We start from the raw sequence: 26013 nt of genomic DNA, 5'->3' as shown, positions 1-26013 counted from the left end.
GGTGCCAGAAGGGCTGGTCTGAGTATTTCAGAAACTGCTGATCTACTGGGATTTTCACGCACAACCATCTCTAGGGTTTACAGAGAATGGTCCGAAAAAGAAAAAAAATCCAGTGAGCGGCAGTTCTGTGGGCGGAAATGCCTTGTTGATGCCAGAGGTCAGAGGAGAATGGGCAGACTGGCTCGAGCTGATAGAAAGGCAACAGTGACTCAAATCGCCACCCGTTACAACCAAGGTAGGCCTAAGAGCATCTCTGAACGCACAGTGCGTCGAACTTTGAGGCAGATGGGCTACAGCAGCAGAAGACCACACCGGGTACCACTCCTTTCAGCTAAGAACAGGAAACTGAGGCTACAATTTGTACAAGCTCATCGAAATTGGACAGTAGAAGATTGGAAAAACGTTGCTTGGTCTGATGAGTCTCGATTTCTGCTGCGACATTCGGATGGTAGGGTCAGAATTTGGCGTAAACAACATGAAAGCATGGATCCATCCTGCCTTGTATGGAGCATCTTTGGGATGTGCAGCCGACAAATCTGCAGCAACTGTGTGATGCCATCATGTCAATATGGACCAAAATCTCTGAGGAATGCTTCCAGCACCTTGTTGAATCTATGCCACGAAGAATTGAGGCAGTTCTGAAGGCAAAAGGGGGTCCAACCCGTTACTAGCATGGTGTACCTAATAAAGTGGCCGGTGAGTGTATATATATATATATATATATATATATATATATATATATACATATATATATAAATAAAATGTTTAACCCCTTTCTGACCTCGGATGGGATAGTATGTCCGATGGCAGATCCCCTGCTTTGATGCGGGCTCCGGCGGTGAGCCCGCATCAAAGCCGGGACATGTCAGCTGTTTTGAACAGCTGACATGTGCCCGCAATAGCGGCGGGTGGAACCGCAACTCACCCGCCGCTATTAACTAGTTAAACGCCGCTGTCAAACGCTGACAGCGGCATTTAACCGGCGCTTCCGGGCATCCGGCCGGAAATGAGCGCATCGCTGATCCCCGTCACATGATCGGGGGTCAGTGATGCGTCGGCATAACAACCAGAGGTCTCTATGGTTGTTGATGCCAGATTGCTATGAGCGCCATCCTGTGGTCGGCGCTCATAGCACACCTGCATTTCTGCTGCATAGCAGCGACCTGATGATCGCTCCTATGTAGCAGGGCCGATCAAGTTGTGCCAGCTTCTAGCCTCCCATGGAGGCTATTGAAGCATGGCAAAAGTAAAAAAAAATGTTTTAAAAAATATGAAAAAAATAAAAAAAAATATATAAAAGTTTAAATCACCCCCCCCCTTTTACCCCATTTAAAATAAAACAATAAAAAAATCCAACCTACTCATATTTGGTATCGCCGCGTTCAGAATCGCCTGATCTATCAATAAGAAAAAGGATTAACCTGATTGCTAAACGGCGTAGCGAGAAAAAAATTGAAACGCCAGAATTATGTTTTTTTGTCGCCGCGACATTGCATTAAAATGCAATAACGGGCGATCAAAAAAAGTATCTGCACCAAAATATTATAATTAAAAAATTCAGCTCAGCGTGCAAAAAATAAGCCCTCACCCGGCCCTCATCACGAAAAATGGAGACGCTACGGGTATCGGAAAGTGGTGCAATTTTTTTTTAGCAAAGTTTGGAAAAAAGAACCTATACACGTTTGAGGTCTATGAACTCATAATGATCTCGAGAAACATAATGGCAGGTCAGTTTTAGCATTTATTGAACCTAGAAAAAAAGCCAAACAAAAAACAAGTGTGTGATTGCACTTTTTTTGCAGTTTCACCACACTTGGATTTTTTTCCCGTTTTCTAGTACATGACATGCGAAAACCAATAATGTCGTTCAAATCTACAGCTGGCCCCGCAAAATATAAGCCCTCACATGGCCATATTAATGGAAAAATAAAAAAGTTATGGCTCTGGGAAGGAGGGGAGCTAAAAATGAAAACGGAAAAACAAAAATACCCCGGGTCATGAAGGGGTTAAAAATTGTCTTGTTCGGTAATACATAAACTGATTTTGGTGTGAAAGGTTAAAAAAAATTGCACCTTTTAGTTTGAACATGCTCTTTGATCCTGAGCACATTGCTGTCTGCAGAATAATTTAACCAAGGATTCATCAGTGAGCACATTTTGATTAGATGCTTGTAGCTCCTATATATTAAGCAGCTCTCAAGGATGCTCCTTATTCGCCATAGTTAATGGGTGTCAATTATCGCGTAAACTTTTTTTGTTTTATGGTTTAAGTTGCCAATATCCCTCAGATACTTACCGTAGATAACTGTTAGTAGATGGCACATTCGGCCAATAGCTATCTATCTCAACTTCTTCATACCCATAAACACTAGGCTTGGCCAAGAGTCTATGCTTTTTCAAAGAATGGGCTAAACCGCTACATAAAAACTTCTATCATCGGCTTATCTCTCGGGAGAGCAAAACAATTGTTTAAATTCAAAAATGCTCCTTGCTTTTCTTCATATGGCTGGCTGCAGATTGAGTTAACTAAGTATCCCTCAGTGAGGATGTTCTGAGGGGAGTTTATTAATTTTTATCTGTCTTTTTCAAAGCGCTTTTATGCTGATGTAAAACCACATTAAAGCTTGGCCCCGACTTGATCTAGTCTGTGGTCATAAATCAGCACAGAGGAGTTTAAAAAGACAGGTAAAAGCGTTACAAATTCCTCATCATAATGAGCTCACTGACAGATTTTTTGTAAACTTTTTTGTAAACTATTTTTTAATATACTTGCATTAAATTATTGCCTACCGTTCCCTAACTACACTATCTAATTGCTTTTCTAATTTTTTTTCTCTACTTCCTTTTCGATGACGCTTCTTTTGAGAAACCCAGTGCATGCTGGGATACTCAAATGAAGGACCATCAGGAGGGAGATTCTGCGGTAACTGCCGTCATTTCTGACTCCTTCCTGAAATGCAGCATAATCAGTGACGCTTATTTCAGGGGCTGAGTTAGTCCCTGCTCTGTCACTGTGTGATATGCACAATGACAGTTTGCTCTCTGTTGTTGGCTCAAATCTACAGCAATGAGCCAGAAACAGAACTATGTTAGAAAACACTGAGTGCAGAAACCATTGCTGCCCCCCGCCAGTCACAATACTGGTCTCTGCATGGTGGGTTTACAGACACCGCTCTATTTCCAGATCATTACTTCTGATATGCATCGGCAACAAAGAGCGAGCTGTCATTGTGCACATCGCAGAGTGCACAGCACACAAGGACTAGCACAGCCCCTGAAAAGAGTGTCACTGATGATGCTTTGTTTCAGGGATGAGGCAGGGGCTGTGGCAGTGATGGTAGCCTCTGCTCCCTGATGATGCTTCACTTGAGCATCTAAGCATGCACTGGGATTCTCAAATGAAGCGTTATAAAAAAGGAAGTAGGTAAAAAAATGTAATCTCAGTTAAATAGTGTAGTTAGGGAAGGACAGGGAATTTTTAATGCGAGTATATTATAAAATAGTTTAGTTTATGGCACTAAATAAATAGAGATTTAGAGTGAGCAAATCTTTGGCCTTTGGACCACTCCTTTAAGTAGAAAACATATTGTCCTTGAAAGGTGCTCATTATGTTTGTCATTTAGGCTTGATGATATATTGATTTCCGTTTCCATTATTATAGTAGTCCAGCATGGTCACACTCTTTTTTATAGTTACATTCACATCCATTAATACTAATGGAAGTGCAGTAATTTGCATTTATACTTTGTGTGTTGAAGCACAATAGTGACACATAGGGTTGAGCGACTTTCATTTTTTAAAGATCGAGTCGGGTTTTGTGAAACCCGACTTTGTCCAGAGTCGAGTCGAGTGCAGTCTGCCGATTATCGCTAAAAGTCGGGGATCGACCGAAACACGAAACCCAATGCAAGTCAATGGGGAAGCATAGTCGGCAGTGAGTGGAGGCCAGGAAAACACCTACAGTGCCCATTTTAATGCCAAAAACATCCATTCTTGTTTCTGAAGCTTGTCAATCTTAATTAACTTTATAATAATAGTTGTTCAATGGAACTTGGGGGTCATTTGGCAAAAGTTGTGGGGGGTAGGGCTGGTTCAAGGTTTTAGTGGGCCCAGGAATCGTGGACTACGTCACGGCGGTGGAGCAGGGAGAGGTAAGTATTTCAACGTTGCAAGTGCTGTGATCCTGAGCAAGCAGGGGGGCACACTCGTTCGCATTGGCACTGGCACAGGGCCCCTCAAAGTACAGCGGTGTGTTTGCATGGCGGGGGCGCCTCCCACCAGCAGCGACACTTTTGCGTACTCTGAGGGGCCCTGTGCCAGTGACGTCGCCAACGAGTATGCCCGCCCCACCTGATGAAGGAACCTGCACTTTCATCTGCACCTTCCTCTTTGTCCCTGTGTAAGGTGGTATAACATGCGGGAAGGGGAACCTTACTTTCAGCAGGGTCAGATTCTGGCTGTGTAGAGTGCAAGGGGAATGTAGTGGTCTAGGTCAATGTACCAGCAGACTCATCTAGCAGTGGCTGGGCAATGGGCAGGATGAGGAGGAAACAGATATAAGGCCAAAGAATAAAGTAGGCTAAATGCAGTTCAAAATTGGTAACAGGACTAAACAGGCGGCATTGCTTTGTTCAGTGGAGTAGCAAACCCAGGAGCAGCAGACTCGGTTTTAAGGGCCCAAACACACTAATAGGCCAAATGCAGTTTAATATCTGATACTATAGGCCGAAAGCCAGAAGGTGGAAGCTCAACTTTATTCAGTTGAGGGCAAACACCAGGGAGGGGCAGACACCGTTAGTAGGCCCTAACCACCAATTTTTAAAAACACAGCACTTAATGAGAGCCAGAAGGTTGAAGCTCAGCTTTATTCAGTTGAGGACAAACACCAGGCAGGGGCAGACACCGTTAGTAGGCCGTAACCAAAGTTGAAGGCCAAATGCAGTTTAATATCTGATACTATAGGCCGAAAGCCAGAAGGTGGAAGCTCAGCTTTATTCAGTTGAGGGCAAACACCAGGGAGGGGCAGACACCGTTAGTAGGCCCTAACCACCAATTTTTAAAAACACAGCACTTAATGAGAGCCAGAAGGTTGAAGCTCAGCTTTATTCAGTTGAGGACAAACACCAGGCAGGGGCAGACACCGTTAGTAGGCCGTAACCAAAGTTGAAGGCCAAATGCAGTTTAATATCTGATACTATAGGCCGAAAGCCAGAAGGTGGAAGCTCAGCTTTATTCAGTTGAGGGCAAACACCAGGGAGGGGCAGACACCGTTAGTAGGCCCTAACCACCAATTTTTAAAAACACAGCACTTAATGAGAGCCAGAAGGTTGAAGCTCAGCTTTATTCAGTTGAGGACAAACACCAGGCAGGGGCAGACACCGTTAGTAGGCCGTAACCACCAATTTTTAAAAACACAGCACTTAATGAGAGCCAGAAGGTTGAAGCTCAGCTTTATTCAGTTGAGGACAAACACCAGGCAGGGGCAGACACCGTTAGTAGGCCGTAACCAAAGTTGAAGGCCAAATGCAGTTTAATTTCTGATACTATAGGCCGAAAGCCAGAAGGTGGAAGCTCCGATTTAGACAGTGGAGGACAATTTGAATTAGGGACTGCAGACAGACTTAGTAGGCTGTCCCCTGTGGACCATGCATCCACCACATTAACCCATTGCGCCGTAATGGACACGTAATCTTCCGTGGCCATGCCTACAGGTCCATGCGTCTGTTGTCAGGTGCACCTTTGTACTCACAGATTGCCAGAGTGCATGGACAATGCGGTCTTTTACATGCTGGTGGAGGGTTGGGATGGCTTTTCTCGCAAAAGAAGTGTCGACTGGTTAGCTTGTAGCGTGGTACAGCGTAGTCCATCATGGCCTTATTAATAGTAAATAAAATATATAACTAGGCTCTATGAACTTTTAAATAGGTTCCAGGGGTACACGGGCAGCATTGGTGCGGTCAGTGGAGGAGTATTGCAAGTAGGGGCCGCAGACAGGCTAACAAAGGCCTAAAATAACAAACAATAGGCAGGCATGGCAGTTTTAAATTGGTTACATGGATACACAGGCAGGCAGCATTGTGGTCAGTGGAGGAGTATTGCAAGTAGGGGCCGCAGACAGGCTATCAAAGGCCTAAAATAACAAACAATAGGCAGGCATGGCAGTTTTAAATCGGTTACATGGATACACAGGCAGGCAGCATTGTGGTCAGTGGAGGAGTATTGCAGGTAGGGGCCGCAGACAGGCTATCAAAGGCCTAAAATAACAAACAATAGGCAGGCATGGCAGTTTAAAATCGGTTACATGGATACACAGGCAGGCACTCCAGGCAGCATTGTGGTCAGTGGAGGAGTATTGAAAGTAGGGGCCACAGACAGGCTATCAAAGGCCTAAAATAACAAACAATAGGCAGGCATGGCAGTTTAAAATCGGTTACATGGATACACAGGCAGGCACTCCAGGCAGCATTGTGGTCAGTGGAGGAGTATTGCAAGTAGGGGCCGCAGACAGGCTATCAAAGGCCTAAAATAACAAACAATAGGCAGGCATGGCAGTTTTAAATCGGTTACATGGATACACAGGCAGGCAGCATTGTGGTCAGTGGAGGAGTATTGCAAGAAGTGTCTGACACAGTTAGTACTCCCAAAAAATAAATAGATGTTAATGTCTCGCAAAACAACTATAAATAAAAAAAAGGGTGGCATGCTTAGGTACAGGGGTGGGCTCATCTGCAGAGTTTATGACAAAGTAATTTGGCAGTAAATTAGTATTTACTGGTGTCAATATAGGACACTGACCCAGACTACTTTAACTATCATCATAGATGTCAACAAATTGGTATTGATTGTCAGTGCCAGGCATTGAATGATGTCAGCGCATAGACTAAACATTGGTGGAGCTGTGCGAGATAATTTGGCACGTGGTAGAGCACAGTTTGAGCTGGGGGGGGAACTCTCTTGTGGCCGGCAGTACCGCCCCAGGGCCCCTCATGTTACAACGGTGTGTCTGACGTTGGGTGCGCACCACCACCGCCAGAGACACCACTACATTGTACTATGAGGGACCCGGTGGCAGTGCCATCGACCAAAAGCGAGCACACCCACCTCTTCTGACAAACAGCACTGTAACTAACGGGTGCTTGCGCCAAGTGTCGAGAGTGAGACAACGGCCCCGTGGGGGGAGTTTTCCCATTGGGGGAGGTGTAAACATGTCGTATGCTGGTCAAACAGCTGCTGCAAATTAAGAGATTTTAACACTCAGTAAGACAAGTCCACAAGCAAGACCTTTTTATAGGAAAGCTAGGTGTCAGCCGGGAAAGGTGGGGCAAATTAATTTGAAATCCAGGAGTGGTTCATTTTAATGAAGGTGAGATCATCCACATTTTGGGTAGCCAGACGAGTCCTTTATTCGGTTAATATTGAACCAGCAGCACTGAATACTCTTTCTGATAGCACACTAGCTGCTGGGCAAGCAAGCTCCTGCAACGCATATTCTGCCAATTCAGGCCAGGTGTCTAATTTGGATGCCCAGTAATCAAATGGGAATGACGGTTGAGGGAGAACATCAATAAGGGCTGAAAAATAGTTAGTAACCATACTGGACAAATGTTGTCTCCTGTCACTTTGAATAGATGCTGCAGTACCTGTCCTGTCTGCGGTCATTGCGAAATCACTCCACAACCTGGTCAGAAAACCCCTCTGTCCAACACCACTTCTGATCTGTGCACCTCTAACACCTCTGCCCTGTAGCCCCCTGCAGCTTGTGTGAGAACCATCACCGGCGCTGTGTGCTGGGAATGCCTGAATCAAACGGTCTACAAGAGTAGCTTGTTTGGTTGCTAATATTTGTTCGAGGTTCTCATGCGGCATAATATTTTGCAATTTGCCTTTATAGCGAGGGTCAAGGATGCAGGCCAACCAGTAATCGTCATCGCTCATCATTTTAATAATGCGTGGGTCCTTTTTGAGGATACGTAAGGCATAATCCGCCATGTGGGCCAAAGTTCCAGTTGGCAAATCTGCGGTTGTGCTGGTTTGAGGGGCAGTTACAGGCAAATCTACGTCACTTGTCTCCCTTACAAAAACAGAACCCAGCCTTGCAACGCCACTAATTTCTGTTGGCCCAGGAGAAGCTTCCTCATTAAAAAAGTACTCATCCCCATCATCCTCCTCGTCCTCCTCCTCCTCTTCGCCCGCTACCGCGTCCTCTACACGGCCCTGACCAGACAATGGCTGACTGTCATCAAGGCTTTCCTCTTCCTCGGCTGCAGACGCCTGCTCCTTTATGTGCGTCAAACTTTGCATCAGCAGACGCATTAGGGGGATGCTCATGCTTATTATTGCGTTGTCTGCACTAACCAGCCGTGTGCATTCCTCAAAACACTGAAGGACTTGACACAGGTCTTGTAGCTTCGACCACTGCACACCTGACAACTCCATGTCTGCCATCCAACTGCCTGCCCGTGTATCCTCCCACAAATACATAACAGCACGCCTCTGTTCGCACACTCTCTGAAGCATGTGCAGTGTGGAGTTCCACCTTGCTGCAACGTCGATGATTAGGCGATGCTGAGGAAGGTTCAAAGAACGCTGATAGTTCTGCATACGGCTGGAGTGTACAGGCGAACGGCGGATATGCGAGCAAAGTCTGCGCACTTTGAGGAGCAGGTCGGGTAACCCCGGATAACTTTTCAGGAAGCACTGCACCATCAGGTTTAAGGTGTGAGCCAGGCAAGGAATGTGTTTCAGTTGGGAAAGGGCTATGGCAGCCATGAAATTCCTTCAGTTATCACTCACTACCTTGCCTGCCTCAAGATGTACAGTGCCCAGCCATGACTGAGTTTATTTCTGCAAGAACTCGGACAGAACTTCCGCGGTGTGTCTGTTGTCGTCCAAACACTTCATTGCCAATACAGCCTGCTGACGCTTGCCACTAGCTGTCCCATAATGGCACACCTGGTGTGCAACAGTGGCAGCTGCGGATGGAGTGGATGTGCGACTGCGGTCTGTGGACGAGCTCTCGCTTCTGCAGGAGGAGGAGGAAGAGGAGGAGGGGGGGCGAACGCCTACAGCCAACTCTTTCCTTGACCGTGGGCTAGGCAGAACTGTCCCAATATTGCTGTCCCCTGTGGAGCCTGCATCCACCACATTCACCCAGTGTGCCGTGATGGACACGTAACGTCCCTGGCCATGCCTACTGGTCCATGCATCTGTTGTCAGGTGCACCTTTGTAGTCACAGACTGCCTGAGTGCATGGACGATGCGGTCTTTAACATGCTGTTGGAGGGCTGGGATGGCTTTTCTAGAAAAGAAGTGCCGACTGTGTAGCTCGTAGCGTGGTACAGCGTAGTCCATCAGCGCTTTGAAAGCTTCGCTTTCAACTAACCGGTAGGGCATCATCTCTAATGAGATTAGTCTAGCAATGTGGGCGTTCAAACCCTGTGTACGCGGATGCGAGGATGAGTACTTCCTTTTCCTAACAAGAGTCTCATGTAGGGTGAGCTGGACTGAAGAGCTGGAGATCGTGGAACTAGCGGTGGTGCCGGTGGACATGGGTGAGTGAGAGAGGGTTGGAGATGGTATTCTTGCCGGTGCCCTACATGCAGTGTTTCCTACTACTAACCTGGTGATTCCCTGACTGCTTTGGCCTGGCGACGAAAGCTGCACAGATACTGCAGGTGGTGTGGGAAATGGTCGGCTTACAGGGAGGGAAGGGATGTAGCGTTGCTGACTAGCTTCATTGGCCGAGGGTGCTGCAACCTTTAGGGACGTTTGGTAGTTAGTCTAGGCTTGCAAATGCATGGTGGATAAATGTCTATGCATGCAACTTGTATTTAGACTTTTAAGATTCTGACCTCTGCTTAAGGTAGTTGAACATTTTTGACAGATGACTTTGCGCTGATCATTTGGATGTTGTTTAAAAAAATGCCAGACTGCACTCTTTCTACTATCGGATACCTTTTCAGGCATTGCAGACTGAGCTTCTTTAACCGGATGGCCACGCTGTCCTCCAACTGGTTTTGGTTGTGCCACGCGTTTTTGGCCAGATACGGGCCCGGTAGATGGAACCTGTTGTGATGCTGATGCCTGCTGCGGCTCCTCCTCCTCCGCTTCAGAACTACTGCCGCCTGCACCCTGTTCCCCCAATGGCAGCCAATCAGGGTCCACAACTGGGTCATCTATGACCTCCTCTTCTATGTTGTGTGCAACTTCGTCTGTGTCACCGTGTAAGCCGGTGGTATTGCGTTCGTGACGGAGCACCATAGTCTCCGCTGGTTTTGATTCTGCCTCAGTACACTGCGAGGGCAATGTTCTGGTCTGAGTCAAAGGAACAGCATAGTAATCTGGCTGTGGCTGTGCATCTGTGCACTCCATGTCCGATTCAACTTCTAATGGACATGGCCTGTTAACTGTTTCACTGTCTAACCCAGGAACGGTATGTGTAAAGAGCTCCATGGAGTAACCTGTTGTGTCGACTGACGCATCCTTCACTGTTGTTTTTAGTGAAGGACACAAGGAAGCGACTTGTTCCTGACCGGGAGCATCCACTGACGATGCACTGCTCTGACATTTGGCACTTTCCGAGGAGGAGGCGAAAGAGTTAGAGGCAGAGTCAGCAATGAAAGCCAATACTTGTTCCTCCTGCTCCGGCTTCAAAAGTGGATTTCCTACTCCCAGAAAAGAGAGCGTTCGAGGCCTTGTGTAGCCAGACAACGAACCTGGCTCAACAACTCGAGACTTAGGTGCTGTACTGCTTTTACCACGACCACCTGATGCTCCACCACCACTACCATCATTACCAGCTGACAATGACCGCCCACGGCCACGACCTCTTCCACTAGACTTCCTCATTGTTTGCAAAACGTAACCAAAGTAACGCTATTTGTTACTGTAAAACAACTTATCAGGTGAACTCAAACTTCTGTAGGATTTATATATACCTTCATAGGTGCCTGACACTGAAAGGAAAATCAGGCCCAATGTTACACACTAGGTTTTCTGTGCCCCAATAATTTGAGACAGATGGCACACACAGGACCAGCACTCAAGCAGAAATGCCAATCTTAATCTCCCACTATTTATTTATTTTTTTCTGGGGGAATTTACCCTAAAAAAAAAAAAAATGGCCAAGTATTACACAGTGTTTTCGGTGGCACACAATGAGAGACAGATACCACACACACACAGCAATGGCACGGAGGCAGACTTGCCAATATTTATCTCCCACTAATTTTTTTTTGGAAAAGGGAGAATGTACCCAAAAAAAAAAAAATGGCCAAGTATTACACAGTGTTTTCGGTGCCACACAATGACAGACAGATGCCACACACAGCAATGGCACGGAGGCAGACTTGCCAATATTTATCTCCCACTAATTTTTTTTGGGAAAAGGGAGAATTTAGCAAAAAAAAAAAAGGGCCAAGTATTACACAGTGTTTTCGGTGGCCCACAATGAGAGACAGATACCACACACAGCAATGGCACGGAGGCAGACTTGCCAATATTTATCTCCCACTAATTTTTTTTTGGGAAAAGGGAGAATTTAGCAAAAAAAAAAAAAGGGCCAAGTATTACACAGTGTTTTCGGTGGCACACAATGAGAGACAGATACCACACACAGCAATGGCACGGAGGCAGACTTGCCAATATTTATCTCCCACTAATTTTTTTTTTTGGAAAAGGGAGAATGTACCCAAAAAAAAAAAAAAAGGCCAAGTATTACACAGTGTTTTCGGTGCCACACAATGAGAGACAGATACTACACACAGCAATGGCACGGAGGCAGACTTGCCAATATTTATCTCCCTGCAGTTATCTCAGAAAAGTATGGCAGGCAGCTATAAAAAGGACTGCTGCACACAAAAGTGTGGACAAACACACAAGATAGCTGTGCAGAAAGGAAGGAAAAACAGGATTTGTGCTTTGAAAAAAGCAGTTGGTTTGCACAGCGGCGTACACACAGGCACAGCAACGCAGCTATCAGGGTCAGGGAGCCTTCTAGTGCAGCCCAATGAGCTACAGCGCTGAGGAAAAAAAAATGTAGCTTCCACTGTCCCTGCAATCAAAAGGTGGTGTTGGACAGTGGAAATCGCTACAGCACAAGCGGTTTGTAGCTTTATGTACCCTGCCTATCACTATCCCTGCTTCCGAAGAAGCTGCAGCAACCTCTCCCTACGCTCAGATCAGCAGCAGTAAGATGGCGGTCGGCGGGAACGCCCCTTTATAGCCCCTGTGACGCCGCAGAAAGCAAGCCAATCACTGCAATGCCCTTCTCTAAGATGGTGGGGACTGAGATCTATGTCATCACACTGCCCACACTCTGCGTCCACCTTCATTGGCTGAGAAATGGCGCTTTTAGCGTCATTGAAACGCGACTTTGGCGCGAAAGTCGCGTACCACATGGCAGACCCCACACAGGGATCGGCTCGGTTTCATGAGACGCCGACTTTGCCAAAAAAAAATCGGCGACTTATGAAAATGAACGATCCGTTTCGCTCAACCCTAGTGACACATTGTTGTGTTGTTATTTAAGACAAAGAAAATAAATGACTCCCGATGTGTTGTGTCAGTATGACATTTGTGTTTGTGAAATCTTATCTCAGTTTTTTTGATTTCAGTGTCTTGTTTGTTCTGGCGGATCATCCGTTCACATTAAAGAGAACTGCTGTCAATTTTTCATATAGTAATTAAATCAAACATTGTTTTTCATATCGTAACTTACAACCAAGTGAACTTATTTGATATTTGAGAAGCTGTTACCTTTAACAGGCACAGCGCACGTCTGATTGCAGTGAGGACAGCACTTCAGATTATCTGGACAATCTCTATCAGTAGAGCATTTAAGGTCAGACTTTGGTTCACAGACGTCAGGACATTTTCCTGGTTTTTCTAAACAAGTATTGAAAAAAAAAAGATAAAATATACCATTACAATATTTATGATAGTACAACACTATAAATAATTGCTGCTTATTATCACACCAACAACAACAGTTACAGTCTTGTCATTATTTACAGGATTGAATATATTGCTAGTGCCCAAACAGTATATCAATCTGGACTTGTACAAAATGCTGGGATGCTGAAAGGTCTTTGGGACTCTGTGTAAAATTTATTGTATTATTGCTCCAAGGCATATAAAATTTTTTCCACCTTATGCTTTGAAATTATACATTCTATAGCTTATATATTTATATGGAATTTTAACAATCATTGAGATATCTCTGCTCAACACAGAAGGGTATTTAGCAACTAATAAAACTTCAGTAACAAAAAAATAATACCGTCTAATAGTAGCATGCAGTCTTTTGAAGGTCCACGCTCACAACATTTAGTATTTTTAGGACAGTCAAAATCACTGAAACATTTTGGATTTTCAGTTACACCTTCTTTCACTGGCAGGTCATTTAATGAGCAGAATCCAAGACGTTCTAAAGGAAACAGTCAAAATCAAATTCTAAATATGAAACTACATACTGTTTAGGACAATTGTACATTAAAATATGGCTAGGTTGCCTGAAGTGGAGAAAGCCTTTGACATGAGAAAAATCAGAAGTTGCAACAACTTCCATCATCTTTTGTCAGACACAAAGAAAAAAAGTTTCACGTTTCATCAGATGAAGTATTTCTATTACTTCTATGGGAGAATAATACATATGGCACCCAATGGAGCTGACTTGAAAGCACGATGTTTTTCATGCAATGTTATACAAACTTCATACCAATGAGCCTAATCAATAACAGTGTTGTAAGTGTAATGCATACATTGATTTCTATGAAATTTCTATAATTTAATGGGAACCTGCCAACAGGTTTGACCGATACGAGTGGCAGCCATCACCTTTCAGGCCTGATAAACAGCCTTCTATAATGCTGTACATGTGCCCCAAACCTGACCTGCATGGGAAGAAAAAGAGCTTTTATTATAGTCACCTGTGGGGCGGTCCGTTCCAAGGGGTGTCGATGTTTTTGGTCTGGTGCCTTCCATGTTCTTATGATCATCATTCTTTTTGCTTCATGTGGATGATGCGTCCCTATGTCATGCACACTGTCTCCCCATCATTTTGCTCTTGTGCAGACGTGCTTCTCTGCCATGACTAGGGCAGCGTAAAGTATTGCTGTGCACAGGCGCTGGGCCTCTCTGACCTTTCCGGGCACCTGCGCACTGCAGTACTTTACTCAGCCCTCAACAGGACAAATAAGTATGCCTGTGCAGGAGCGCGATGGCGGGGAGACTGTGTGGATGACAAAGGGATGCATCATCCACATGAAGCAAAAAGGATGGAAGCGATCATAAGAAGAGGGAAGGCAACAGACCAAGACCAGCAACCCCCCTTGGACCCGGCTGCCCTGCAGGTGAGAATAATAAAAGCTCTTTTTCTTCTCTTTCAGGTTGGGTTCGGGGCAGATATTCAGCATTATAGAAAGGTGGTGGCTTTACCTCATATCGGCCAAACACGGTGACAAGTTCGCTTTAACAGTCTTTTGGCTACACTTGTAACAGTAGAACACCAACAAAAAATATAAGATAACTATATAAAACCATACCGGCATTTACACATTGGCGTCCACATCCGGTATTGCAGCATTTCATGTTGTCTGAGCATTCAATGTCATTAGAACAATTATCACAGGAAGCCATAGATTTAATTGACGCCACTGACTTTGGACATACTCCTCTTTTAGCTTCAGGAAAAAAAGCATAGATTGTGAAAGTGTTAGATACACATTTTTAGTGTACAGAATGCTAATGAACATTAACTCGTGGTTAATTATATTATTTCTTCTCCCATTGTCTCTGTTTAGCTGACATGAGCAGAAAGGTCGTGCCACTTCCTTTGATTGATATACCAATCACTATACTGTTTGTTATGGTAAGCATATAAATGTAGATGTAAAATGAGGACATATTTGTGTTTCATGGCCACGTACAGGAAAACAATAGAAGTCATATTGATTCAAATGTATACATCTTCTCTATGCAAATGAACTCAACTAGGTATGAAGTTGGTCATGTGTTATTATTAACGGAAAGATCTTAAGGATGCAATACAAATGGGCAGGACCACTAGTGGTAAAGAAGAGATCAGAACGTGAACTCAAAGCTGTTTAGTGCATGTTCCACCTCAGTTTTGAGAAAATTATACTGCATGTACAGTGGTGCTCAAAAGTTTACATACCCGGGCAGAATTTTTGCTTTCTTGGCCTTTTTTCAGAGAATATGATTGATAACACCAAAACCTTTTCAACACTCATGCGCTTAGTGGTAGGGTGAAGTCATTTATTGTCAAACTACTGTGTTTTCTCTTTTTAAATCATAATGACAACCCAAAACATACAAATGACCCTGATCAAAAGTTCACATACCCTGGTGATTTTGGCCTGATATCATGCACAGAAGTTGACACAAATAGGTTTGAATGGCTACTAAAAGTAACATCCTCACCTGTGAACTGTTTGCTTGTAATCAGTGTGGGTGCATAAAAGCTGAGTGAGTTTCTGGGATTCAAAAAGACTATTCTATCTTTCATCCAGCCTGTGACGTTTCTGGATTGTAAGTCATGGGGAAAGCAAAAGAATTGTCAACAGATCTATTGGGAAAGGTAGTTGAACAGGAAAGGGATACAAACAGAGATCCAAGGAATTGATCATGCCAGTCAACAGCATTCAAACTATGATTAACAAATAGAAAATCAGGGGTTCTGTAAAAATAAAACCACATTCAGGTAGACCAATAAAACTATAGTCCACAGTGTCAGGAAAATTGTTCGGCATGCAAAGAAAAACCCACAAATAACATCAGCTGAAATACAGGACGCTCTGAAAACTAGCGGTGTGGCTGTTTCAAGATGCACAATAAAGAGGCACTTGAAGAAAAATGGGCTGCATGGTCATCAGAAGAAAGCCATTACTGTGCAAATGCCACAAAGTATCTCACCAATAATATGCAAAACAGCACAGAGACAAGCCTCAAAACTTCTGGAACAAGGTAATTTGGAGTGATGAGACCTAAATTTAACTTTTTGGCCACAACCATAGACATTACATTTGGAGAGAGGTCAACAAGGTCCATGATGAAAGGAACACCATTACTACTGTAAAGTACAAAGATGGATTGCTGATGTTTAGGGGATGAATAAGCTACAAAGGCACAGGAAACTTGGTCAAAGTTGAAAGAAATATAAATGCAACACATTATCAAAATATACTGAAGGCAAATTTGCACTCATCAGCCAGGAAGCTGCGCATGGAATGTACTTGGATGTTCCACCATGACAACGATCCAAAACACAAGGCCAAGTCGACCTGTCATTGGCTACAGCAGAGCAAAGTGAAGGTTCCGGAGTGGCCATCTCAGTCTCCTGACCTGAAAATCATTGAGCCACTCTTAGGAGATCTCAAGCATGCAGTTCATGCTAGACAGCCCAGAAATTTACATGAACTGGAGGCGTTTTGCCAAGAAGAGTGGGCAGCTTTACCATCTGAGAAAATAAAGAACCTCATCCACGACTTCCACAAAAGACTACAAGCTGTCATTGATGTTAGAGGCGGCAATACATGGTATTAAGAAATGGGGTATGTGAGCTTTTGATCAGGGTCATTTGAATGTTTTGGGTTGTCATTATGATTTAACTCATTAGTGACGGAGACAATTTGGTGCTTAATTACTAAGCCAATTTTTACAATTCTGACCACTGTCAATTTATGAGGTTATAACTTTGGAACGCTTCAACGTGTCCCACTGATTCTGAGAATGTTTTTTCGTGACATATTGTACTTCATTATAGTGGTAAAGTTTCTTTGATATGACTTGCGTTTATTTATGAAAAAAATGGAAATATAGCTAAAATTTAAAAAATGTTGCAATTTTCAAAGTTTTAATTTTTATGCCCTTAAATCAGAGAGAGGTGTCATGCAAAGTACTAAATAAATAAAATGTCCCAAATGTCTACTTTACATAAGCACAATTTTGGAAACAAAAGTTTTTTTGTTAGGAAGTTATAAGGGTTGAAAGTTGACCAGCGATTTCTCATTTTTCCAACAAAATTTACAAAACCAATTTTTTTAGGGACCACCTCACATTTAAAGTGACTTTGGGGGGTCAATATAACAGAAAATACCCAAAAGTGACACCATACTAAAAACTGCACCCCTCAAGGTCTGCAAAACCACATTCAAGAAGTTTATTAACCCTTCAGGTGCTTCATGAGAACTAACGCAATGTGGAAGGAAAAAATGAACATTTAACTTTTTTCACAATTTTTTCTTTGGAACCAATTTTTTTTATTTTCACAAGGGTATCAGGAGAAAATGGACCACAAAATCTTTTGTGCAATTTCTCCTGAGTGCGCCGTTACCCCAAATGTGCGGAAAAGCCACTGTTTGGGTGCATGGCTGGGCTCAGAAGGGAGGGAGCACCGTTTGACTTTTTGAATGCAAAATTGGCTGGAATCAATGGTGGTGCCATGTCGCGTTTGAAGACCCCCTGATGTACCTAAACAGTGGATACCCCCAATTCTAACTCCAACTCTAACCCCAACACACCCCTAACCCTTATCCCAACCCTAACCATAACCCTAACCACAACCCTAACCCCAACACATTCCTTACCCTAATCCGAACCCTAACTATAACCACAAACCTAATCCCAACACACCCCTAACCCTAATCTCAACCCTATCCATAACCCTAACCACAAACCTTACCCCAACACACCGCTATCCCTAATCACAACCCTAGCCATAACCCTAACCACAAACCTAGCCCCAACACACCCCTAACCCTAATCCCAACTCTAACCATAATCCTAACCACAAACCTAACCCCAACACACCCCTAACCCTAATCCCAACCCTAACCATAACCCTAACCACAAACCTAACCTCAACACACCCCTAACCCTAATCCCAACCCTAACCATAACCCTAACTACAAACCTAACCCCAACACACCCCTGACCCTAATCCCAACCCTAACCATAACCCTAAGCACAAACCTATCCCTAACATGCCACTAACCCTAATCCCAACCCTAATCTTAATCCCAACCCTAGCCCTAACCCTAGTCCTAACCCTAACCCTAACTTTAGCCAAACTCACTTTAGCCCAACCCTAACCCTAACTTTAGCCCAAACCCTATATTTAGTCCAAATCTAACCCTTATGGAAAAATGGAAATAAATAGAAAAAAATATTTTATTATTTTTAACTAATTTTAAAAAAAAATTATTTTTATTTCCTATGGTTGCCGGCTGCCGGGCGGCAGATCTCGGCGGGCACATTGAGCATGCACCTGCCATTTACTTTTGGAAGATGTCACCGACGGCCCGGTGGACTTCACAGTGGCATGCAGGGTCACCAGAGGTACCAGGGGGGTGATCGAGGGACTGGGGGATACTATTTCTCTCCTCTGTTGTGCAGTCACATCAGAGGAGAGAGATATAAAATGGAAAATCTGACTTTTTTTTTGCGGTCACCGTTATACTGTTAATAACGGCGATCGCAACACCGGGGTAGGTAAAAACCAACCTGAATCATGTTCTCTGGGTTCTCAGCTACCCCCGGTAGCCGAGACCCCTGAGAAATTTTGACTCTGGTGGGCGCTATACCCTAATTCCTCAGCGCCGTTAATTAATGGTGCTGTGGTTTAAGTACCCTTAACTGCCGCCATTCAAAGGCGTATCGGCGGTCGCTAAGGGGTTAAAAAGAGGAAAACACAGTAGTTTGACGATAAATGGCTTAACTCAACCACTAACCATGAGTGGAGAAAAAGTTTTGGTTTTATCATTCATATTCTCTGAAACAGGCAAGAAAGCAAAAATTCTGCCGGGGTATGTAAACGTAAAGAATTGTCTTACTGGCACGGCCCCTTTATTTGGGCAATCACTTTATAAAAGGACTCAGTAGGCCTGATTTCACAAGATGAACATTGCTGGCAGAGAACCTGTGAGCAAAAAAGATTTAGTGGATCAGTGAATTATCTCTCAGCCAACGAGTTCAGTAGTCGCAATTCTAAGCATAAAGTGCACTTTTTTTGACTGCACCCTGAAATCTCCCTTATCGTATAGATGCTCCTTATTGAAGGGGTTTGTTTGGTAAAAGATTCACTTGAGAGGCATATTCTGGACTTCTTTAAAAGTTAGAAGTGAGGAGAGGTGTCTATAAAAGAGAAAAAGAGGGCATTCTGATCATCAGGATCTGCCCTTCCCTCCAACCGCTGTTGCTCCAGCCATCTCTGCTGGACTAAAGAAGATGTCTCCACCACCAGTTTCCTGACCCTGCAGTCAATCAGTGGCCTCGATGGTCAGATGACTGGTGGTCAAAAGTGGAAGGTGAATTCACGATTTTAGAATGCCTTCTTTTCACTTTTATATGTATCCAAACTAACTTTTAAAGAAGACCGCAAAACCCCTTTAAAGATCCAATGATACATTACATCTTCAATTTTGAAGTCTAATGAAAATTTTAGTAAATTACCCTGCAAACAAAGCAGGATGCTATGCTAGGTGACAATGGCAGCTCTGTACATGATTTTGTGTCCAACCAGCAGAAAAAGAAAAATTAAATGTCTGCTTATCTAGGTAAAATAAAGGGGTCAGGGTTACAAACTCATTTTTAAGATTTCAGAAGTTAGCGGCCTGGGTCCTAGAAAATTAAAGCCTATGTTTCCTATTACATGTTGAGCTCTTAGTAAAGTGGTATGAATTGCTAATGTTGCCTGTAAGGCATTCTGATTGAATAAACTGTGCACAGCTATAAATTTGCATGCACTGTCAAGTTATTAAATAATACAATGGGATATTCAGCAACATTTTACTAAAGAATATTAGAGTGCTGTATGCCAATCTTTACACATGTGGCCTTTAGTAACTTGTATGAAAAACCTGACAAGCACCTCATTAGTGTGAATAGGTGCAAGCTGCAGTAACTGCACAACATGTATAAAAAAAGCACAGCAACACTCTGTGAAGGCCAAGACATACAGAAACCATGGAAACATTAACTCCAAGCTGTATTGTTACTCAGTAAGATGTAGGTGAAGCAGAAGTCCAGCGTGGGTGATGTCCATAAAAAATAATTTTTATTCCATTTTCATTAAAAGAACATAAGTCCAAAATCCATCTTTATAGCCAGAGACACAAAAACGGGTGATTCATACCAGTGACAGTCACAGGCTTAAAGTGCATTCAAAATCATACGCGTTTCAACGGTCGTACCGCCTTAGTCATTGTGTCTAAGGCGGCACGACAGTTGAAACGCGTATGATTTTCATTTTCATCTATTGTGGTGCGGTAACCCATGTTACAGCCAGGGGGCGCTGTGTGTGTGCTTCAGGATGCGCTTGGAGGCATAATTATGGTGATGAGACAAAGTCCGGCAGGATTGTAAATGGCCGGTATGTGTCGCAGAGGTGCTCTGTGCTGTAAGCCCAAAATTATATGGTTATGCTGGGACTTATAGTTCCACAAGAGTTTGTTGTGTTTACTTATAAGGGCGGGCTTACAGGGTTAGCTGGTGGGCTGAGCGGGACTGGCTAACCACACACACTCCCATCTAGGGGAGTGGTTACAACCATTTAATGTGACTGAGGTCTTGTCACAGGGTCAGAGTGTATGGATCTGTGTGGTCCATGTGCAAGGTCCTGGACGGTCAGTGTTGGAGTCTCCTGTGAGTGGAGTCTTCCTGGAAGCACCTGAGAGACCGTGGACCCAGTGGTCAGTGTTGGAAACTCCTGTGAGTGGAGGCTTCCTGGAAGCACCTAGAGAGACTGTGGACCTGAATGCTAAGTGTGTTGGATTGTCCTGAGATGGACTGGAGTCCTGCAAGCACCTGGTGAGAGTGTGCGTCCTGGAATGGTCAGGGTGTTGGATTTTCCTGGGATGGACTGGAGTCCTGCAAGCACCTGGTAAGACCATGGACTGATGGCTTGTGTGTTGGAAGTGCCTGTGATTGGACTTCCTGGAAGGGCATGGAGAGGCTGCATCTACAGAACCTGAGATGGTTTCTGTGTTGGGGAAGCTACAGTTCCTACTGTGGGTCTGGACTATCCGAGGTGCCCTGGTCACAAGGACGGTGATCCCAGTGAGGCAGTTTTCCCCTGTGAACCAGCACTGGCATGAGTCATTGTGTGGAGCTGGAGCTCCTGAAAGGTAACTCCAGGTAACAAGGGGTTACGGATCTGCCATTGGAACAGACTGTCGATGGTTAACGTGTTCCGTTGATGTATGTAATGATATAGACTGTATGTTATGTGGTTTATGTCGTTTAATAAACCGAATTAGACTGTTTACATGGAGAAACCGTGCCTGAGTGCTTAAATCCTGTGCCAAGTGAGTGTTCCCCAACCCACTCAGGTAGCGTTTCACCACACTATCTATCTATCTATCTATCTATCACTTATCTATCTATCCTATAAATCTATCATCTATCTATCCTATAAATCTATCACTTCTCCATCTATCTATCACTTATGTATCAATCCTATAAATCTATTTATCACTTATCCATCATCTATCTATAATATAAATCTATCATCTATCTATCCTAGAAATCTATCACTTATAACTCTATCTATCCTATAAATCAATCAATCTGTCTATCTATCTATCTATCTATCTATCTATCTATCTATCTATCCACCTATCCTATAAATCTATCTATCACTTATCTATCTATCTATATATCCAGGGCTGCCACTAGGAATTTCAGGGCCCCATACTGGCAAAATCTTTGGAGCCCCTTTGAGACTCTGCCCAGGCTCCACCCCTTGAACTGTCCACAGCCCCACCACTCTCTCTTGGAAAAACTCCACTTCTCACCAATCACACATTAAGGCCGGGGTCACACTTGCGAGTTCAATGCAAGAAACTCGCGTGAGTCTCTTGCATCAAGTCCTGGCACTGTCACCGGCACTCGGGATCTGAGGGTATGGCTGCATAGAAGACATGCAGCCGCAAACTCCGGTCCCGAGTGCCGATGGCAGTGCTGGGATTTGATGCAAGTTTCTCGCATTGAACTTGCAAGTGTGACCCGGCCTAACAGTTCCCATCACCAGATCACAAATATAGCCAGCAGCTTTTGTTTTGGACAAAAGATTTTTTAAGTTGCCACCACGACAAGGTTGACTCTTTTGGCCGAGCACTACTCTACTCTATCCTATTAATCATTTGTTAAAATATCCAATACAAATTTTTGTATATTTCTATTTATTTTTCAATGTTTAAAATGACCAATAATATCACATACAAGGGACAAATACAACTGCACCATAACCAGACACCATATTACCACCACATAGTGACCTATAATACCACATACAAGGAACAAATACCGCCACACTATGTCTAGATCACATATTACCACCACAGTGACCGAATTATATCACATACAAGGAACAAATGCCGCCACACCATGATCAGACCACACATTGCCACCACATAATGACCAAATAACAGCACATACAAGGAACAAATACTGCCACACCATGTCCAGACCACATATTACCACTACAGTGACAGAATAATATCACAAAAAAGGAACAAATACCACCACACCATGGCCGGACAACATATTACCACCACATAGTGACTGAATACTACAATACTGATCATTAATAAGAAAACAATACTAATATCACCATAAGTGCCATTATACACAGTAGATCTGTACTTAGTATGTAGTGTCTGTATACAGGTAATACAGTGATTACTGGTGACATTATACACAGGAGCTCTGTATACAGTATCAGTGTACAGGTAATACAGGGACCAACAGTGACATTATACACATGATTGCTGTATATATTGTACAGTTTATACAGTGATCAATGACATTATACAGAGGAGCTCTGTATATAGTGTCAATGTAAAGGTAATACAGTGATCACTGGTGACATTGTACAAAGGACTGCTGTATATAGTATACAGTGTATAGTGTCAGTGTACAGGAAACACGCTGACTCACCAGTGACGTCTCTAGGTGAAGTCGTTCATCTTTGCTTTTCATCTTCATCCAGCACATACCGCCATCACTTCTTCTAGCCAAGGCTGGTCTCTGCAGGAAATAACAGTTACAGTGTCTTGTAAAAGTATTCGGCCCCCTGGAACTTTTCAACCTTTTCCCACATATCATGCTTTAAACATAAAGATACCACATGTAAATTTTTGGTGAAGAATCAATGACAAGTGGAACACAATTGTGAAGTTGAATGAAATTTATTGGTTATTTTAAATTTTTGTAGAAATTGAAAAACTGAAAAGTGTGGCGTGCAATATTATTCGGCCCCTATACTTTCAGTGCAGCAAATTCACTCCAGAAGTTCATTGTGCGTCTCTGAATGATCCAATGTTGTCCTAAATGCCTAATGATTAGGGTTGAGCGAAACGGGTAGGCAATTTTCAGAAGTCGCCGACTTTTGGCAAAGTCGGGTTTCATGAAACCCGACCCCTGTGTGGGGTCGGCCATGAAGTCGGCGATCTTCTGAATCTGGAATCGGAATTCCGATACCGATTCCCGATATGTTTAAGATATCGGGAATTGGTATCGGAATTCAGATTTAAGTGTAAAATAAAGAATTAAAATAAAAAATATCGCTATACTTACCATCTGATGCGCCCTGGTACTAAGCGGGAACATTCCTTCCTTAGAATCAGCCTTCCAGGACCTTGCGGTGACGTCGCGGTGACGTCGCGGCTTGTGATTGGTCGCGCGGCCGCCCATGTGACCGCTCGCGCGACCAATCAAAAGCCGCGACGTCACCGAAGGTCCTGGAAGGGCTGATTCTTAGGAAGGAAGGCTGCCGGAAAGAAGCAGGGCACGTACGAGGGTGAGTATATACCTAATAGGAATATACTCACCCTCGGCTTCTTTCCGGCAGCCTTCCTTCCTAAGAATCAGCCCTTCCAGGACCTTCGGTGACGTCACGGTGACGTCGCGGCTTGTGATTGGTCGCGCGAGCGGTCACATGGGCGGCCGCACGACCAATCACAAGCCGCGACGTCACCGCGACGTCACCGCAAGGTCCTGGAAGGCTGATTCTAAGGAAGGAAGGTTCCCGCTTAGTACCAGGGCGCATCAGATGGTAAGTATGGCGATATTTTCTATTTTAATTCTTTATTTTACACTTAAATATGGATCCCAGGGCCTGAAGGAGAGTTTCCGCTCCTTCAGACCCTGGGAACCATTGGAAACCCAATGCACTGCATTGGGTTTCGAGTTTCGGCCGACCCCGACTTTTTTATAGGATCGGCCGATTTCACTCGACCCGACTTTTGAAAAAGTCGCGTTTCGTGAAACCCGACCCGATCCTATAAATGTAAAGGTCGCTCAACCCTACTAATGATGATAAATATAATCCACCTGTGTGTAGTCAAGTCTCCGTATAAATGCACCTGCTCTGTGATAGTCTCAGGGTTCTATTTGAAGCACAGAGAGCATCATGAAGACCAAGGAACACAACAGGCTGGACCGTGATACTATTGTGGAGAAGTTTAAAGCCAAATTTGGATAGAAAATGATTTCCAAAACTTTAAACATCCCAAGGAGCACTGTGCAAGCGATCATATTGAAATGGAAGGTGTATCATACCACTGCAAATCTACCAAGACCCGGCTGTCCCTCTAAACTGTCATCTCAAACAAAGAGAAGACTGATCAGAGATGCAGCCAAGAAAGCCTACAGCCTGCAATAACCATTCTGCCGCCTCGCCATCGCAAGAGCCGCCGCCTCTCAATCGCCAGAGCCACTGCATCGCCATCGCCATCGCCTCGCCCCCTACCTTGTGTCTCTTCCCCACTATCCCATAGAATGTAAGTCCGCAAGGACAGGGTCCTCTCCCCTCTGTACCAGTCTGTCACTGTAAACGTGTGTACTGTAAACTATATCTGTAACCCCTTTCTCATGTACAGCACCATGGAACTAATGGTGCTATATAAATAAATAATAATAATAATAATAATAATAATAATGAGGCCCATGATCACTCTGGATGAACTGCAGAGATCTACAGCTGAGGTGGGACAGTCTGTCCATAAGACAATAATCAGTCATACACTGCACAAATCTGGCCTTTATGGATGAGTGGCAAGAAGAAATCCATTTCTCAAAGATATCTGTAAAAAGTGTTGTTTAAAGTTTGCAACAAGCCACCTGGGAGACACACCAAACATGTGGAAGAAGGTGCTCTGGTCAAATGAAACCAAAATCAAACTATTTGGCAACAATGCCAAACGATATGTTTGGCGTAAAGGCAACACAGCTCATCACCCTGAACACACCATCCCCACTGTCAAACATGGTGGTGGCAGCATCATGGTTTAGGCCTGCATTTCTTCAGCAGGGACAGGGAAGATGGTTAAAATTGATGGGAAGATGGATGGAGCCAAATACAGGACCATTCTTGAAGAAAACCTGTTGGAGTCTGCAAAAGACCTGAGACTGGGACGGACATTTGTCTTCCAACAAGACAATGATTCCAAACATAAAACAAAATCTACAATGGAATGGTTCACAAATAAATGTATCTGGGTGTTAGAATGGCCAAGTCAAAGTCCAGACCTCAAATCAATCGAGAATCTGTGGAAAGAGCTGAAAACTGCTGTTCACAAACGATCTCCATCAAACCTCACTGAGCTCGAGCTGTTTGCTAAGGAAGAATGGGCAAGAATTTAAGTCTCTTGATGTACAAAACTGATAGAGACATACCCCAAGCGACTTGCAGCTGTAATCGCAGCAAAAGGTGGCGCAACAAAATGTTAAGTAAAAGGGACTGAATAATATTGCACGCCCCACTTTTCAGTTTTTGAATTTCCGCAAAAATTTAAAATAACCAATAAATTTCTATCAACTTCACAATTGTGTTCCACTTGTTGATTCTTCACCAAAAATTTACATTTGGTATCTTTATGTTTGAAGCATCATATGTGGGAAAGGGTTGAAAAGTTCCAGGGGGCCGAACACTTTCGCAAGGCACTGTATTTAGAGCACCGCTTGCTGAACATATTACTTATTTTTTCCAACTTCT

At 43.8% G+C, this 26013-nt stretch overlaps 1 protein-coding gene across 1 annotated transcript in view; it reads right to left on the bottom strand.

Moving 5' to 3' along the window:
* LOC143792928 (uncharacterized) overlaps nt 1-26013 on the bottom strand; it is a 45418-nt gene that overhangs the window by 17438 nt on the left and 1967 nt on the right. Inside the window, exons 2-4 of the mRNA XM_077279408.1 lie at nt 14543-14680; nt 13279-13425; nt 12756-12884 (exon numbers count right to left, since the gene is read on the bottom strand). Coding sequence (XP_077135523.1) covers nt 12756-12884; nt 13279-13425; nt 14543-14680 — 414 coding nt within the window. The remainder of the gene's footprint in view (nt 1-12755; nt 12885-13278; nt 13426-14542; nt 14681-26013) is intronic.

This window comes from Ranitomeya variabilis, chromosome 1 (assembly GCF_051348905.1).
Source record: "Ranitomeya variabilis isolate aRanVar5 chromosome 1, aRanVar5.hap1, whole genome shotgun sequence".
Classification (NCBI taxonomy): domain Eukaryota; kingdom Metazoa; phylum Chordata; class Amphibia; order Anura; family Dendrobatidae; genus Ranitomeya; species Ranitomeya variabilis.
Note: the sequence above shows the minus strand (reverse complement) of the source record. Positions and strands in the feature narration are given on the sequence as shown.